The 19,465-nt window shown below is 37.1% G+C and overlaps 2 protein-coding genes and 1 long non-coding RNA gene across 3 annotated transcripts; 1 reads left to right on the top strand and 2 right to left on the bottom strand.

The window, feature by feature from the left end:
* The first annotated feature begins 5,111 nt into the window (after positions 1-5,111).
* LOC120296378 (antifreeze protein Maxi-like) lies at positions 5,112-5,510 on the top strand. Its single transcript, XM_039318305.1, has one exon. The coding sequence runs from the start codon at positions 5,112-5,114 to the stop codon at positions 5,508-5,510; it is 399 nt and encodes a 132-aa protein (XP_039174239.1).
* Positions 5,511-6,283: 773 nt separating this feature from the next.
* On the bottom strand, positions 6,284-10,846 carry LOC120296381 (1,4-alpha-glucan-branching enzyme 2-1, chloroplastic/amyloplastic-like). The gene is made up of 6 exons (XM_039318311.1): positions 10,820-10,846; positions 8,666-8,780; positions 8,396-8,510; positions 7,712-7,841; positions 7,382-7,492; positions 6,284-6,385 (listed from the first exon to the last, which is right to left on the bottom strand). The coding sequence occupies exons 1-6, from the start codon at positions 10,844-10,846 to the stop codon at positions 6,284-6,286; spliced, it is 600 nt and encodes a 199-aa protein (XP_039174245.1).
* A 3,241-nt stretch (positions 10,847-14,087) lies between these two features.
* On the bottom strand, positions 14,088-15,038 carry LOC120294587. Its single transcript, XR_005551798.1, has 3 exons — positions 14,999-15,038; positions 14,605-14,647; positions 14,088-14,141 (listed from the first exon to the last, which is right to left on the bottom strand). It is a non-coding gene; the product is annotated as an uncharacterized LOC120294587 (long non-coding RNA).
* Between the last annotated feature and the right edge of the window lie 4,427 nt (positions 15,039-19,465).

Raw genomic sequence — 19,465 nt, forward strand, 5'->3', positions numbered from 1 at the left:
AACTTGATCCCAAGGCACTCAAGTGTATGTTTATGGGTTATTCCCGCACTCAAAAGGGATATCGCTGTTATTCTCCATTACTGAAAAATATTTTGTAACAGCTGATGTTTCATTTTTTGAATCCACCCTTATCATAATGTTCCAATTGATGTGTCCGAATTAGATGAAAACTTGTATGTGACCATCATTCTGCCTACTATTCCCAATGTTTCCCCGATCTACAAAGAAACCACCTCCTCTCCAGTTTATACACGACGTCATCGTGATGTTACTATCGTCTCCCCCGCTCCTCATGTCACTACTACGTCGACTTCAGCTCCTTTGATCCACCATTAGCCGTCCTCCTCTTGTATCTCGATCTTGATCTTCCTATTGCTCATCGCAAAGGTACACGTACTTGTACTCAACATTCTATTGCAAATTTTATTTCTCACTCTTCGTGTCTCCTACTTTTCAAGCCTTTTTTAACTACTGTTGAACAATATCCTATCCCCAAGTCTCACCGAGGCATTACAAAATTCTGGTTGGAGGACAGCAATGGAAGAAGAATTACGTGCTCTTGAGATTAATAAAACTTGGGACTTAGTACCACTTCCTCTAGGCAAAACTGCTATTGGTTGTCGATGGGTGTATGCTGTAAAAGTTAACCCCGATGGTTCTCTTGCTCGCTTAAAAGCAAGACTTGTTGCAAAAGGGTATGCTCTGTGTGTAAGGGGGTTAACTATCTAGACACATTTTCTCCTGTTGCCAAACTTACTGCTCGTATTCGATCTCTCTTGCTGCAACGTATAATTGGCCTTTTATTTCAGCTTGATGTTAAGAATGCTTTCTTGAATGGCACTCTTCATGAGGAAGTTTATATGGAGCAACCTCCGTGGTTTGTTGCTCGTGGGAGTCCGACTAGTTTGCAAATTAAAAAGATCTTTATATGGTTTGAAACAATCTCCACGAGCATGGTTTGGAAGATTTTCCAGGTTGTATTGTCTTTTGGGCTCTCAAGATGTGGAAATGATCATTCTTTCTTTTATAAACAATCGAGGGAGGCAAATTATTCTTGATTGTGTATGTTGATGATATTATCATCACGGGAGATGACTTGGTTGGTATAGTCCGAGCTAAAAGCCTATCTTTCAAAGAACAGCTTCAAACTAAGGATTTAGGAAAATTGAAATATTTCCTAGAATCGAAGTGGCACAATCACAAAAGGTGTTGTTCTATCACAAATAAAATATGTATTAGATTTGCTCACCGAGACAGTATGTTGGGATCAAAGCCTCTTGATTCACCCATGGAACAAGGGGTTAAATTAGTTGCCGATGGAGGAGAAATTCTTAATAATCCCGAGAGATATAGAAGACTGTAGGTAAGCTGAATTATCTTACGCTTACCGACCGCACATTGCTTTTCCTACGTTGCAAGGTAGTAAGCCAATTTTTGTCTTCCCTCGTACATCTCACCGGGATGCGCTTATTCTGGATATTGAGGTATTTGAAGAAAGCTCCGGGAAAAGGAATTCTCTACCAAAACCATGGTCATAACAAAGTTGAAGGTTTTTTCTCGATGCTGATTGGCCGGGTCCCGCATGATAGAAGATCAACTACTGATATTGTACCTTAGTCGGAGGAAATCTGCATCATGGAAAAGAAGAAACAAAGTGTTGCTGCCCGCCTAGTGCCGAGTCGAATATAGAGCCATGGCACAAGTGACGTGTGAATTAGTGTGGATTCGACGCTTATTGACTCGAGTTAGACTTAAAGATTTAGTACCCATGACTCGTGGTGGTGCGATAATAAAGCCGGCCAGGTATATAGCTTCCAACCCCGTGTTTCATGAGAGAACAAACACATTGAGGTTGATTGTCATTTTATCCGAGAGAAGTTGCGTAATGGAGTAATTCTTCCCTACCATGTTCGAACCAAAGGAACAACTTGCAGACATCTTTACTAAGTCATTGGTAATGGGAGGATAGAACATATTTGTAACAAGTCAAGGCATGATTAATATTTATGCTCCAGCTTGAGGGGGAGTGTTAGAGTAAGAAGGGTGAATTAGTCTTTACCACTTTTAGGTTTATTTTTGATGTATATATATTAAAGTTTATTGAATAATACGAAGTAACTTTTCTCTACATTATGTAAGATAACAACCACCGTGGAGAGAAATATGGAATATTTCGTTCTTATTCACCAATTTTTCTACTAGGATCACCGATAATGGAAGTATACCACCATTTAATTCTGCCTTGTGTTGGATGAATCCAAAAGTTTTGGATCAATGTCATCCTCATTAGAAACTAAAGAATGAGACATGAATATATATTGGCAGTCAATTGACCCTCTATAGTTCAAAAACTACAGCGCATTCCTTAGTTAATATTTTTTAGTGTTATGCATTATGCCCTGTTCTTCTTCAGATGCTTTAATTTGCTTCCTTGCATGGATATGCAAACTCTACGCCATGAATAAGAAATCTATCCGAGAGACCGACTTTATCTTTCATTGTGGATCCTTACCCTACATATTTGTTGAGCAGATTCAACTACCATCTTGTCGAAATTTTTCTACTTCCCATGCATGGACTAGATACTCATGCAAATGACTTTAGCATCTACATGCAAATTATTGTGTGCACATGCAATTAGAGGTTCGAAAAGAAGATAGCAACATACTTGAGCATTTCAATCCATTTATCAGCTATGGCCATATGCAAGCGATAATCAAATCCAACACCCCCATCCTGGACAGGAATGCAAAAAGTTGGCATTCCACTGACCTGTAAGGACAGTCAACCAAAGATGAGTTAAAAAAATTTAGAAACTCAGTGCCTCATTGACCAATTAACTAATTAAAGCCAAGTAAAAGCTGAAGATAGTTTCTCACAATGATATTCCAGTATAGAAGAAACAAAGTAGAACCACCGCTTGAAGAGTTTTTCAATGTTAAACTTGGATGCAAAACTCTTAAAGTGCGACTAACATTCCATACAAACTATGATGAGTTTTTCATGCAAACCTTTTTTTTTATCATAAAAAAGATGCACAAAGAAAACTGTGATTTCAGTCTGCAAATTCAAAGAGGTAAAGTTATCATCATCTTTTATATTCATCTCACAAAACTGTGATAAATGGAACAGAAAGCAGCTTCCACAGAGAATTTCTTCAGCAAATAATTTAACCCATCACTCTCAATCCTCTAAGCACTTGATGAGAAGGTTAAAACTCTTTGGAATTAGGATAAACATACCCAATGCTTAGCAACTGTATCTTAAGAACTGCCAACAACTACCGCCTATAATTTAATTCTTTTTTATATCAATGTTTTTGACAGTCAGTCATTCAATAACAGCTGCACGTTTAAGAAATATTTCTCACACTGCCTCACCATCTCAAGAGAAGCCTCCTGCCTAAGGATGGTCCTAACATTGCACATTAGTATATGTTGAGGGAGGTAGAACCAATTACTTGGAATAGATTCCACAGTCAAATTCAACAATAAATATCTCATATGTGGTTTGCATATAATAAACCATTGAGAAAATAATTTAGTCAGGCAATTAGATTGCTAAGAAGCTTTCACCAGCTGAATCTAATTAGTATAAGTTTTGCACTTTCTTAACAGACTATATTTCACTGGTGATACATAAGCTAGATTAGGTTCACAATCATGCAAGAATATATAAGAGTTAGAACTGACTTAGAGCTACCAGATTGATGTGAACATTATACCGTTTTTAGGTTCACAATTCCTTGGAGCAATGCATTTAAAAGTGGGTTCCATATCATGACATGTATTAGCTGGGTATTGATTGGAGCACCACAACTAAATGGCAGTTTTGATCCAACGGCGACTAAAAGAAAGGAAGATAAAGGGGAGGAGAATGTAACATATACAAATCGTCAGGTTGCATGGATCAGACGGTAGTTCCGAGATGAATCAGAATCCAAACCAGTCAACAACAAGATTTCACATTGCTTACGCTAAGCCGTGAAAGTGTAGTGAGAGATAACAAAATTGTAGAGCAAGAGAATTTACATACATCTTCTCCAATAGTAACAGCCTGGGGAAAAAGCCCATGAATGAGATCATTCACAAGCATTAGATAAATCACAGCATCCACATCAGTGGCAAATCCAAAGTACTTCGTTGTAATTTCCAGTAAATGCTACCTGAAAATACCAAGTCATTAGTAAATTGTGCTTCACTACAAGGAAGCAAGAGTCAAGTGAACTGAATGGCAAAAACAAACTGTTACGACAAATCAAAGTAAATATAAACGGCAAACGTGCAAGATACATTTCAGTAAATGGAAAATAATTTCAATGAAACCATAAAAGGAAACATTAGCATCATGCTTGTTACATTTGATTTATAGCTGAGGTTCAAAATAATGCAGCGCACTTAAGAAATTTGGCCTGAACAGTTTCAGTCATGTGGCCCTCAACCTTCAAAAAGAGTGTATCATCAAGAAATGGAGAAATATTTTCAGGTGACTTTTCAAATTTATTTTTCCTATGGTAGTGAGGCCGGCAACATACAATCTATAATATCACTGTTAAGTTACTTTATTAAGTTTCCTTTTATTATCAGAGTTTTATTTCCTTTTTTACTTACATAAGGATATTATTGTTATATACAATTTATATTCAATATAAATACAATGGGTGAGGGTTTCTGTGATTACAGAAAATATAGCCCTCTTTCTTTCTTTTACGTTTCTCTTTCTCCTCCTCTCTATTTCTTCTCTCTTCTTCTTTCTCTCTTTCTACTTGCTGCGGGTTCTCTAATTAGTTTTGTGACATGGTATCGAGCCAGTTTAATTACTCGATTACTTGATCCTATTGCTGGTTTGAGAGTCCCTAGGTTATGCACAGCCACCTAAAGCTGTAATTTTTATCGGTTTTCTTCAAGTTTTGATACATATGAGACTGAAGATATCAAATTCATCAAAGTTTGGTTTGTGAACATGGATTACAATACTTACTAATTAGCGGATTCAAGAATCGTGGAGTACTTTATTGATTATGGTTGACTGGTCTTGCTGGTTTCCATCAAGCATATAATTATTTGAATCGAGATTTCTGTGGTAAATATATTTATATTGAGATTATTATCATGAGTGATACTACTACGACTCCTCCTGCTGCTATTGCTGCTCTTGCTACTGTTATTACTATTGTTGCTAATGCTATCGCTACCGCTGTTGCTGCTACTATTGCCATGCCGCTCCTACTATTACCGTTGCTCCTACTATCACAACATACCACTACCGTTAGTGCTGCTGCTACTGCTGCTGCTGCTACTACCACTACTACCGTTGCTGCTATTATTGCTGCTACTGCTACTACTACCGTTGCTGCTGCTACTGCCGCTGCTACTGCTACTGCTACTACCGTTACCGCTACTACTACTACCGTTACCGCTACTACCACGCGGTTGCTCGCTATTGCTGCTACTGCTGCTGTTACTATCATTGCTGCTACTGCTACTACTATTACTACGATTGTTGATTAGGCTCTACTATCTATAGGAAGAAACAAATTAAGAGGCTGAATATCGTGCTATGGCACATACTGTGGCCAAATTGTTGTGGTTGAAATCTTTCTCCAGGAGCTTGATTTTCGATTAATCAACCTATTGATATGATGTGTGATAATCAAGCAGCTATTTATATTAGCTAGGAATCATGTTTTTCAAGAGCGAACTAAGCATATGATGTAAGCAGAAGCTGGTTGCTACTTTCTTACGTTGCCTCTAGAGATCAGCTTGCCGATATGTTTACCAAAGCATTATTTCGTCTTGCTTTTTTGTTGTTGGTTGTTCCAAGCTGGGCAGGACGACCTATATGCTCCAGCTGAGGGGGAGTGTTGGGTTACTTTTTATTAAGTTTCCTTTATTATCAGAGTTTTATTTTTTTACTTACATAAGGATATTATTGTTATATACAATTTATATTCAATATAAATACAATGGGTGTAGGGTTTCTGTGATTACAGAAAAATATAGCCCTCTTTCTTTCTTTTACGTTCTCTTTCTCCTCCTCTCTATTTCTTCTTCCTTTCTTTCTTTCTCTTTCTACTTGCTGCGGGTTCTCTAATCAGTTTTGTGACAATCACCTTGTCATATTTTTTTGGTTAAACAGTGAGTCCTTCAAAACCCAAGATTGGATCCCTATTATGGGCTGCCACATGATGGAAAATCTTAAGTCATTTGCAATCAAGCTATACTTAATTTTTTTATTTTTTTTAATTCTAAGTTTGGCTAAGTAACTCTACGATGATTTAGACTCACAGTATTTTTGCAATAAACAATTTTCCAGCTTGAGATGAACTTTCCCATGCCCACACCCACACCACACCAATGTCATACCCATAAACATCCGTCTGTTGCTTAGATACAGAATAACGCAGGTCAAAGTGGTGCAAGTTGGAAATCACCAGTCATATAAAAGTCCGACCTTTGGTAGTCACTTAAAAATAGGGTCCTAGGTTTCCATTCAACTTGGTCCTTTTGGAGTGACCTTTTTTTTTTTTTTTTTCAAAGAACATTTTGTGCTTGTGTTTGTTCTGGTCACATTAAAATTTTCAAATCCCTAAAACTTCTCAAATTGTTCAAGTATTGAAATGTAGGATTTATTTACCAAAAACTCTGTCAATCAACCAGATCTTAATAGGCTATCTATCAATCAGTATGAAATATTATGATCCAAACAGTTGTCCTATCCATAAACAAATAGGTACAATCTTCTCAGTCGGCTATTGACCGCTCGATATAATTCTGTTTTTAAAATTCTGGAGGGTGCAAAAGCCAGAAGAAACAGATTTGAAGGTAACTTTAACAGAGATTGTTTGATACATGTCTCAAAAGCATTTTGCAACTCCAATTTTACATTTTAAGACTCGAGTTTAAGCTTTAATTAATTCTTGACTTATACTTCAGCACAGTTATTGATACTAGATTGAGCTTAAGTTGAGCTTTGAGCATGAGTTTTGAGTCAAACAAACGCCGTCTGGAGGTAAAGCAGCTCAACTGAAGTTGATGGTGCTCCTGTCAACACCACAAATTCTCCAAGGAACCATACAGGAATGCTTAGTGAAAAAGAGAGTAGCCTTAACTTTCAAACTAGATTTTTTAGCTTTAGTTGCGTGTAGAATGCAAGTAGCTTGTGTATTCTTAAAGCATATATACACAAAAATATGCAGTTTCAACTTGCCTTATGTGCATATAGCTTTTCTCTGCCTAATGTGTGTTTTGGGGCTGAAATTTTCACCTAGTCCCTGTAAATACTGGCAATACGTACATATATACATGCATGCGCACACAAACACATGCACATATAATTACCTAACAGTGCCAATACTGATTACTGTAAATCTGGATGTTACCTGCAAACCATGGTGAGTATACATCATTGATGTCACACCATCAAACCTAAATCCATCAAATCTGTATTCCTCAAGCCACCACCTTGCATTTGAAAGGAGATACCTCAATACCTGGATCAAAAGGATTTAACATTATTAGGCACAAGTCTTCTTCTAAGAAGATGTCTCCATGAGGCAAAGGAAAATGGGTGAGGGAAGGGAGGAGAAGAAGGGAGAAGGGAGGGGGAGAAGAACTGATGCAACACATTCCAGAGTCAGAGAGAAATCAAGTCTTACAAATTTAGTTACAAATAATACTAATTCGCTAGAAGATTGCACAGGAGAACATACCTCCCAACTTCCATAATTGAAAAGGTGAGAATCCCACATCCAATGATAACCTCGTGACCCAGAGTGGAAATAGTGACTGTCGGTTCCATCAAACATATTCAACCCATCTAACACGTTATTTGATGCATGGCTGTAGGCAATAAAACAAGCAATCAGGGAGAGTATAAAAGGAGCAGTATTAAAGTATATTACAAAGTAAATAGACATTTATAAGATGAATGTGAGACAACTGGCAGATGATATGAGGAGGATAATGAAGAGATTAATGTCGCAAAAACAAGTGGATTCAGAAATGACGACATCATTACTGTAGAGCAGATTCACTTGCAATGCTAAGGGTGTCAACAATCTACAGATTTGTCTCGTATTCAACAATAAAGATCAACTAACCACTTATTCAATACCACAAAGATTCAACTACAGTAATGATATTGGCCTATTCATTTCATGCAAATGAAAATCTGATGGACTTCAACATTACTCAAAAATATAAGTAAGAAATGATGCCCCAGTACAGTCAAATCAAATTGCACAGTTATTGAGACAGATTCACCTAGTACTAACTTTCTTCTAGAAAGCAGCTCTTGGATGCTTCATGTTTTGTCGTGTTTTGAATTTGACTTACAAATGACAAAATTAACAAGAATCCCAGCCAATGCAATAAAACTGAAATTCACCAGATACCTGTGGACAATGTCCATGAGAACAAGGAGACCCAGCTCATGGGCTTTATCTATTAGAGATTTGAGATCAGGGTTCCAAAACGGCTGCTGGGAGCAAAGAAGTTGTGACATGATACCTGCAACAGAAAGAGTTGGAATGACAGTGAACAAAATTCAAACATGATTGGCAACCTGCCACTTATGTACCGCACAGTAGATTTCATTCAGAAATAACCATAAAAAAATCAGAATATACATGGCAATTCCAGGAGAAAAGCAATTTACCCAAAACTTGCATAATATGAATGTTCTTGAATCGCCATGATCTGAACTGCATTGTAACCAAGTCTTTTAATACGAGGAAGAACTTCATCTCTGAAGTTGGCATAAGTATTAATTACTGGCTCCTGCACCAAACCACAGAACTGATCATCAGTGAAGAGCAGTAAAGGAAAAGGAAAAGGTCTTGACTTGAAAACAAGAAAAACCCAAGAAGGATTAAGATCATTCTTAATCACTACATATACGCAATATTGAATTGTATTTTTTTTTTTGGTAAAGGTAATTATATAAATAGGGAAAGGAACATTGAATTGTATTCTCAAAGAAGAAACTGGACAAATCTTTAAAGTTAAGAAAATTGGCATGTCTACAATAGAAATAGGGCAATGTGGGATTTTCTTCTTAATAAGGAACCAAACAAAACATTGTTTGCTACAAAGAATATAGCCATTGAAAGCAATTACCATGCATAAATTTACTCTTAAGTCCATAAGCCATAGATATAAAATAAAACAACTGAAAGAACTGGCCTCAGGGTCATGCAATGAGAAATGACATTAAATATAAATTGTCATGACTCCACATAGCTAGCGAGGAGAAAAAAGTACAACTCAGAAAGTAAAAAAGGCACTCCAGGCTCAAGAAAGAGATTGAAAGAAGAAATTCACCGTGCTGCTCATTCCAACGTGTGTTTCATAGATCCTAAGTGAATTTGGCCTTTTTGGTCTGGAATGCTTGAAAACATACTTCATCTGTAAAGATAATCACAAATTTACTGTTACCTCTGCAGATAAACACAACTAATAATGACTTGACTTCTTGCAAGTATCACATCAACCCAATACATTGTACTGAATCCTGCATTATTTTTGTTTATATCGAGCCATATCCAGCATTATCGATTTTGCATTTGCTAGTCACATACGGATTCACAAAAATCATCTCATTCACATGACCTTTCAGGTATTCAAGCATCAGTCAGATGTAAAATGAGATATTCAAAGAATAAAATTGTTTTAGTCTACCATACTCACAAACTATATTCCGTATAGGGAACTGAATCAGTATCAGTGGTGGGTTATCCAGATATACTCGTCATTGCAAGAAATAAAGATGTTCTCATCCCCCAAGCATGAATAACAAGGAGTTGTAAGATAGAATATGCTATTTGGACAGGGGCTCCAGAGTGGGGATGGAACATAAGTATCAATAAAAAGTTGCTTCAGTATGCAACACAAAGTATCCTTCAATTATCTCAGACCTGAAAACCTCTAGTGCTCTTGACAAGAGATTTATGAACGATTATAAAATTATTTCATCACAGCATTCTAAAGATTTTTTACAGGGAGCAGACAGCTTTCCACTAAAAATCTAAAGATGGAAAATCAAGTCCCTGGAACTGGCTATTCTAGGCGTGGAAGTTTCTATGACAGAATGATTTGACTCTGAATAATCTGCAAAAATGAGAAGCAAAGAATACCCTAGGGAATAAAGCTTCAGTCCAGGATAAAATATGCTATGTTCCAGCCAGAGGCAACCAGGACAGACTGTCAGACTCAGGTTGTGCAAAGGCGAGCTATTGGACTTCTGCAACCTAGGTATGTTGTCCCTACTGCTTATTCAACAACCAGTAGGTCAAGAGTGGTCCCTGGTTTTCACAGATAGTAACATGGGATGTTCCAAAGACGGGCTAACATAAGAAAAGTCATATGAATCATCCAAAGATACCTATATCTATATGGAAAGAAACAATATTAGAGCTTTGAGGAGAAAAGGCATTTACTACAAAGCTAGATTGGTTAACACTGTATAATTTGGTCTAAAGAGCTAGTTCATTGCAAGATGCTTTACATTTACATGATAGTCATGCTAGCATTGATTATTCTTTCATGAAAGAGAGGGAAAAAAAGACATGAAATGTTACTGAAGTCATGCAAAGTAGTAGAATACTCAAATTCTATTAGTGAGATTGGCATGCCATGTTATTCCACCAAACAGAAAAAAATGAAGACTACCAAAGGCCAGGAGAAAGGGCCATTCATCCCTTTGATTTGATATAAATTACTTCAATAAACGAATTGGATGCAACAACAAAAGTAACTAACATTCCCACCACAGAAAGAGAGCCCTCCTCATACAAGTAGTGAAAAATTATATGACATACCTCATCTGGGATCGTAGTATATCCCATTGTATGGAATTTCACCTGGAGCTTGTATAGAGAACTTGATCCAAGCAGGAATTGAATCTTTGAGACCAGATGGTGTATCCATTCGAATCTACATCTCCATTAAAGAAATAATAATTACCGGAATGCACTTTGATGGAGAATCTATATTTTGCATTGAGCTGAATATTTAATGAACAACTGCAAAAAATGGAGCTTTAATTCATTTTTATAAATTCTTGACCAAATAGGTTATTCAGAATATGAAACAATAGGAGAATGGCCTCATGCTTCCAAAAGACAATCTAACGAAAATGTTGATTTCGTTCCAATATTCATAGTTAAATAAAGTGGTACTGCATGGCACATTTGTCTCATTAGGTAGCTCACAGCCTTATAACCGCTGTCAATATAGGTAATATCTACTCCACTAAAATGAGAGGATGTATCCAGAAAGCAGCATTAGAAATTATTCATTCCATCAAACGGCACAAATTTGAGGTTGCTCTGACCTAACCAATGGACTACACTAGAGTACAAGCATAGTCCAAAAAGTTAAAAAGAGAAGTTCAAATGAAGATTAGAAAGTTGACACATTAATATCTTCCAAAGGGAAGTACTTTTTTAATCTTATCCTGATACTTTCTCAAGTTCAGCTGTATCGAATGTGTTCAAGCAATTCTTTCCTTTCCCTTCTGAAAGATGAAGCACTTATCCTTTAAATGAAAATAAACTAACTTGCAGGGCACTCGTGTCAGATGATTTATTTTCTTTAACAGTCATTGACAACTACATGGCCCTGAAAGGATTTACTGAACATCATGGTGGAAATTACTCAAGTCAAGAGTCTTAATGGAACAAAACGATAGAATACAGCCAAGAAAGGGAACCACAGCGGCATGTGGAAGTAAATAAGCCATAAGCAGGACAGCACACACTTGCTTATTTACGTAATAAATTTGTCCACAAGTTGAAGGTGCATCCTACTAAATGAAGAGCTCTTGACTTATATCAAGTTTCCACTGTCTCTATTAAACACACGAGCAGGAGGAGTACAATGATGATACATTAAAAGTGAGTAGTATGTAGATCTAACATGGGGCTAACTCATTCAGGTAATTATAAACTTTCTTTTTTTTTTTTTTTTTTCGGGCAATTTAATGGAGCGACAATGATTATGAACTTCAATCTCCAAATATCGCAATGGCGCTTTGAGCCATAGGAGATGGAGAATATGCGTTTCAAAGTTTTGAATGGAATAATGAAAGCCTTCTAACAGTATATAACTAATATATGCAGCCTTTTTGCTGTGACTTGTTTTAGTTTTAGCTATTGCTTTACTGTTTGGAACTTGCGACTTAGATTATTCCAGTTTAAGGCAATATTTCAATAATTTAATAGACAATTTTTCTCAAAAACCATAAGCACAACAAATCTTGAACAACTTCTGCTTCAGACTTCTACATATCAGACTTGGACGAAATTATCATGTAAAACCAGTAATTGATTAAATACCCAAAGGCAGAAGAGAAAGTTTGCCTACCAGTAATTGTTGGAACCAATTTTTGGCAACAAAACATTTTAAAAGATAAGTCAAGCATGGTAGAAAACTAAAGAGATGTGTATAAGTTTCATAAGAAGTAGCACTTTCATTATATGTGCATTAGTTCCAGGACTGTGATTGCAAAAACAAGTCATAGAATTCGAAATTGAAGAACAATATAAGCTAACTTCAAAAGATAAAAATAAAAACTCAATCTTCCCATATGAAGCAAAAATAACAGTCATTATTTTACAGAACTAACTTTGTCATAATCAACTTTCATTAGAAGTAACTATTGACTAACAATTCATCTACCAAATCACTATAATTAATCATGGACTATCTTCATTAGTGATGCTTGAAGAATCACTGAGTCTATGTGAAACGATATGGTTTCTTAATTTGTATTCTGAGCATTCTTAATCAACCCACATATCAATCCTACATCAAACAATTCCTCTAGGAGTGGCTCTACTTATTTCATAATAAACGGCATCAACAACTTGGATGTATGAATGGAATATGACCTACTTCAGAGAGCACAAGAGCCCATTCCGATCGCTCCTTCACAGCCTGAAACTACTCTTAAAAATTTGTGTATACTACATAATTCTTAAGCAAGAGTTTTGCTGTAAGATCAATAATTATATCCTATTGAATCTCACATCCCAAGTTCCTAAACTCCAAATTAAACTGAGGATTGGGTAAAGATCAACTATATGATCTGAATTGAAATCTTTTCACAAAGCTGACCCATCCTTGTATCTATTTTAAGGGTGGAAATTCAATTAGCTGCATGGCATTTGCTGCTGAGACTTGATTACATCTAGATATATTTCCAGGAAATAAGGTCATGCTACTCATGAATCACCCAACTTGATGAAGGAAGATAAAGAGTTCATGCGAAAGGAGACTACCTTTACTCGAGAACCATGAGGAATTGCTGGGGAACCATCTGCATTGTTCGGTAAAAAGATCTCCCAGATGCCAAATTCATTCTGTTTGCAAATTAGTAATGCATTTAAGCATCAGATTAGATGACTATTAGCATAAAATTGAAAAACAAATATGTTCTATTACAACTAAGTTATAGTACCATCAAGATTCTTACACAAATATCTTAACAAAGCAAAATGACCTATATCACCCATTTATCAGATCATGTCTACTTCACACAATACAACACAGTGCATCCATGAAAAATCATTCATTAAGCAAGAGTAAATTATCATTGTCATAAGAAAGCCCTTAAAACATTCTCTTGAAACAAAAGCAAATTTGAAGTTCATAATTTCTATCACAAAAGAATCCAAAAGACAATTTGTCTATTTTATGCACATGTTATCAGACAGATATGGTCATGCATCCTCTAATACATTAAACAGCAAAAGATATGCTGTGCTTCCTAAATATCAAGTGAAAGTTTCAGTTACTCGAAAGCCTTGCCTCACATCTTTTCTGCATTAAATACCACTGTCCTCAAGAACATGAAGAAGCTACATATAAACATAACACAAAGAAGTACAGAAACAAACAAGATGATGTGATGCATGAAGTCATTCCCTTGCAGCAAAAGAAAATCTGTAACACTTTAACATCCTCGTCCCTTCACTTAAATTTGACAGAGCAATCCTTATTCACCAGCATCAGCTGAGAGAGAAAACAATTTATATCCATAACATATGACAATGCAATAAAAAAGCAAAAAGAGCATACCCGAAATCATAACATCTGCGTTTGATTCCACTTGTTAAAATCTCCAATCAATGCCGCCCACTGAAAATATAAGAACCAACATGCTTCAGAATTACAGCAAAAAAGGTGATCAACATTTCAGCCAAAGCATTGATGAAGAAAAAAATCAAGAACACACAATCAAAGTGCACATCTAAGATCAGAGAGGGAGCATTCATTAAAAGTAGAAAACACAGTGGGTGACTCAAGGTTTGGTGTTGTTGTCAAGTCATAAAAAGGACTAAGTAGTTCTAGAGATAAAAGGAAGTCAAACTTGGTCTTTTAGAATATTTCAGCTAGTCTGGGAGAGAAACAAATAGTAGTCTGGAGGAGAGGGCATCTTGATATCCTGCAACTATAAGTATGGAGTTGCATTTGGAACTTTTTAACATTGATACGAAAATAATGCATAGCTATTCTTGATTGTGTCATACATAGTATGTAATTCGCTATTCATTATAATTTATTAAAGAACAGTGAAGAGAAGGGACAAGCAGAAACAAACCTTGGCTCCAGGTGCCCACTCCCTATATGTTATGCCATCAGCACTGGAAAATTTTAATAGACCATGTTAAATTACTGCCAGATCCTCTTGTAGACGAAGCATGTAGATGCATACAATATAAGTACATACATACATAAATGATCAGGGACAACATGAATGCTGTGAACAATATAAATGCTTACCAATTGCACAGATAATAAGTTTAGAATATGCATGCAATATCTTACTTTTGGTACTTTCTATTGAGTCAATATTTCCTTTATGCTCTATTACATATAGTTCATACAAAGCCACTGAGGGTCATGAGAAAGAATAAGACATTGGTGCATCCAGGCATCAAAAATGCCAGAGAGCTGCATATGCAGAACATATTGCACCAAAACAAAACTGAGACCTGCGGGTAAAGCCAAACTTTCGTAACCCCGAGAGAATGCCTCCAGCCCACCTTCATTTGTCAATTGCTTCACGCATTTTTCGATATTGTCCAAAACTGAAATTATGAAATGCAAAAATTTAGAATTGACAGAAGAGTGCTTACTATGAACTTAACCTGAATCAACATAACCAAATGTATGTACTATGGAATTCACGAGTGAAGACTGCAACACTGCAAGTAATTTGTTTCTTTTCCTAAGCACCTTTTTGACTTGAGAAATGAGCTTCATAAGAAGAAAAAGTTGCTAACTCCATATATTGGAGACAAACACTGATTTGTCCAGAAGTGATTGTCATCACAAGATTCAAACTATCCATAAACGCAAAGTGTAAGCTGTTACTTTTCCAGTAAAGATCCATCCATTATGATCATTGAATGCTAAACCAAACTAAGCAATGAAAGAATAATAATATGTCCCAATAAAATAGTTATCCTGCTTTCTATCCCAAGTCAAGTCAATGATGAAGATGCTGTGATAGATTTAACAGGTGCAAATTCACAAAAAAAATTTTTTTCTGTACATTGAAATTATTTTTGAATCATTAATCACTCTTCAAACATCCTATCTATTGAAATTTTTATTGAGTTTATCGTCTGACTCTTTACTTATTTTTTCCTATAACCCTCTCTACTTCTCCATTTTTCCATCTACATGACTTCTGCCTGGCCAATCGCTTTCAGTTACAAATACAATTACAGACTCGAAATAAAGAATTAGATAGAGTTACAGCTAGTTGGTAGTCAGCACGGAACGTCCAAAAAAATACCACTTACAGGAAAAAAATGGTGAAGAGGGTAATGAAAATCCGGAATTAACCTCACATAACAATTAATGGGAGATAAGTCATTGCCAAGTGGGTCAAGTATGCCCGGTGGCACATGGGAATTATGAGTTATTTAACTTCAATGCAACAAAAATTAAAAGTAAATGCATACTTTAGGATGAGGATATTGCGATTACATAATTATAGGTAGAGAGCCAGAGCATCTCACCGTAGTCCAGATGCTCACGATAACCCAGCAAAAGTGAGTCTATTTCATATATTCTTTGGCCAGAGCCAGGTGGAGGGATTGTCCTTTTCCTTACTTCCTCTTTCACCACGTGCATCTTGTGCAAGGGAGCAGATTTCTGAAGCTGCCTCCATCACCTATAACTGATGAAGAAACAGAATCTTGCTCCTCTTTCACCTCACTCCTCTTCAGCTTCCATAGTTAGATTCATTGGAATCATGAATCACCTAAAACAACAGCATAGGAGAGAAAAGGGTATTTAAACACCTCCAAATTAAATCCAAAATTTAATTTTAGTTCAAGCACAATCAAAGACTGAGACATGAGGTTATCTTTGGTTTTGGATGTCATAATGAGTATAAGATATACCGATCACTAGCCATGTCTGCAAGAAAAATTAAGCATGATAGTTCACCTGGCATCACAGATTTCAATCTACAAATCCATAATTATATAATTCTTTCATCAAATTCATACATGGTTGCATCTCAATTGTGAGCCCATAAACATAGGGGGAAAGCTATTGCCTATCTGTAGTAATTTTGATTGTGAGCCTATAGGAAGTGCAGTAGTTCCACTGTAAAGAACTTTCTAAACACATAAATGACAATCTGACCCGTGAATAGCGCCTTTGGCCGTTGTTATGAGAAGATGCGACTCTAGGATGGAATGTGGGTTAAAAGAGGTTAAGAAAAGGCTAAAAGGACGTACAAAGGAGAACAAAAGGAAAGATCTTGAGTTTGGGAGCTTGTGGAAAATTTCACACGGAACATAGAACATGTACATATAAAGTTCCATAAAATCAACCTGGTGGGAAAGGCTTGGTTTTTCTGTTGTACAATGACTGCATTCACAGATGTCATGCACCAGTTAAAGTAATATTATTCTAGAAAGAACATATTTGAGGATCAGCCTTCACTACTAAATATGACAGGTAAAAACTCTGAAAAACCATATTATCAATTTTCCCTAAACAGCAGAGTATGCTGTAGGTCCTAAAAAAATGTAAAGTGCCACATGCCCCCACCCCCTCCTTCTCTCCCTTTTCTCCCCAAAAGGAAAAAACCCAACCCAAACCCCACCCCCAACACTCAGACACACAAAAAAACCAAAGAGAAGACGCCTATAGATGGACGCACAAACACATGGTCCTGCCCATGCAATTACATGGAGAGAATGAACACATTACATCTATGCAATTACACCCGCCCACCTATACCCACATACAAACCTGCACCAAGACACATGCAGCTTTGAGGAGTGACAGCAAGTTCACCATGCATGACAAAAACTCAGTTTATACAGAGATGTGAAATGGTAACTTTTAGTGACATATTATGATTTTTAACTTTGAAATGGCAGAGGGCATTCTTAATCAATTCAGAATTCTGAAGTGCACACCTCTCATTTGTTTTTCTTTTAAAAATGTCAATATCCATGCATTCAGATGCATGGCAAAAAAAAAAAAAAAAAAAAAAAGCATTCAGATTGAGGCAGTCTTATAGAAAATATCTACATAGAAATTTTAGATAGTTGAACCAACACATGAGGTCTTAAGAATTAAGTAGTCTAGACTCTGATTGATCATTAGGCAACATATATACAAATGCTTTTCATAGTCTCCTCTGTAACGTCACTATGAACCCTCCAAATTTGGCCTTGTAGTCCAAATTGCTATCTCACGTTGTTCTTTTTATAAGTGCCAAATTGACCCCAAAAAAAAAAAAAGTGCCAACTTACTACCATATTATCACCACAAAACAATATATACATGATGGAAGAAGAATGACATTCCAGCAATGTCACTTAAACGAGGCTCCATTATCAATACATTCAACATGGACTAGCATGTTGATCACGAACCTGAATCAGCAACTGCTTCTGAAGTTTCCACTTGATCTGTTGAGGAAGCAGGGACATCACTGTAGCCACCAGGAACAAGTACTTTCTCAGATGCCTAAGGATATGATGAGGTGTCAAATCATAAGAAGACTTTCCAGCGAATATCTTCCCTACAAATAGGGAACCCAGTGTTAGCTTCATATATGTAAGCTAAGAAACCAGTCATCACTCATAGATGGAAGACTATCTTTGGGAAATAGTAGAGCTCCTGATAAGAAAATCAGCCTTCACAATTTAGAAAGTTATTGATCTATGAATACGGACTTCGTAAGGCCAAAGCACCATTGCTTTGGGAACTAGACTCGAGAATCTCATCATTATATAATCACGATACAATCAGTATCCACATATCATGAGGAAGTTTTAGCATGCAATCTAAGCCATCTAGCCCGACTTTTTCTAATTATATTCTTTGGCCAAAAGTTTTTATTTTCAACCACCGCCAGACGTCCTTACAATGAATCATGTTCAGATTCCATTCCATTCCATTCCCTAATATGCGAGACAGAGAGAGTTCCCATCTCTGCAGAAACCGTATCCAGTAATTTTATGATGCCGAACTCCTAAAATCATATCTAAAGAAGTTTCAAGCAATGGTTCTCCAGGCGAGACTCGGCTTGTCGAGAAGTTAAAGGTTCGAATAAAACCGCCTGAGATCCAAACCTGCTTCGCACGCTAAGCCTTCTCGGCACGGCACGCCACTCGGCAATAAGCGACAGAAGAGAGACATCAACAACCAACCAACGATACAAAAATCACTCCCGCAGCTGATGATCCCGCACAACACGAACGCGTTGCAAAAATTAAGCAGGCAGAGCAGGGGCGGTTAAGCATTCGATCAGACGAACCATTCCATTTCACTTCACTCGCGCCACATTCTCGATCGACTTCGGGCAGATTGCACAACAACCGCAACCAAAATATAAAAATAAAAAAATCACTTCCGAAGCAAAGGAGGAGCTTCGTCACCCACCGCGAAGGGAACACGAGGAAAAGGCGATCCTGAACAGCAAAAAGGCAAAAACTATCGAGCGAGAGAGAGAGAGAGCACGGGAGAGATTTGTCCTCGGTATGATGAGACAGATCAGCCGCCGGAGCCCGGCGGTCGCCATTGAAGCCGGAGGAGAGGGGGAGACGCAGACCGACGGTGTGGGGAACCGTATCCCCGAGAGCGTGTACACCATCTCCTCTTCTCCCTTTTTTCTAATCCTCGTGACAGGCTGAAAACGGAGCGAAGAACGCAGTTGAGAGAGAGGAGAGAGTGAACAGATCTAGAAACCGAAAGACTGCTTAGAGAAGACGACTCCAGCTGAGGGAGAGAGGAGGCAGGGAGGAAGAACGGAAAAACGAGACGATTATTTCAACGATTCTCGAGGCGACAAGAACTGAGCAATTGCAGAAGCGCAGAGAGAGAGAGAGAGAGAGAGAGATTTCTCAAGGAAGGGAAGGGGTGGAGTACGTGTGCAGTCGGGAGTTGCATGGAGATTGCTGCTGCGTTCTTCGGTCGAGAAA

This window comes from Eucalyptus grandis, chromosome 1, assembly GCF_016545825.1.
Source record: "Eucalyptus grandis isolate ANBG69807.140 chromosome 1, ASM1654582v1, whole genome shotgun sequence".
Taxonomy (NCBI): Eukaryota; Viridiplantae; Streptophyta; class Magnoliopsida; order Myrtales; family Myrtaceae; genus Eucalyptus; species Eucalyptus grandis.

What these genes read in the sequence shown, in the direction of transcription:
- LOC120296378 (XM_039318305.1), top strand. Translation starts at nt 5,112, where the DNA reads ATGAGTGATACTACTACGACTCCTCCTGCTGCTATTGCTGCTCTTGCT.
- LOC120296381 (XM_039318311.1), bottom strand. Translation starts at nt 10,846, where the DNA reads ATGGGATATACTACGATCCCAGATGAG. An exon ending in CTCATGGACATTGTCCACAG is followed by an intron (nt 7,842 to 8,395) that starts GTATCTGGTGAA and finishes TATTGCCTACAG; the next exon opens with CCATGCATCAAATAACGTGT. An exon ending in TCAATTATGGAAGTTGGGAG is followed by an intron (nt 7,493 to 7,711) that starts GTATGTTCTCCT and finishes CTTTTGATCCAG; the next exon opens with GTATTGAGGTATCTCCTTTC.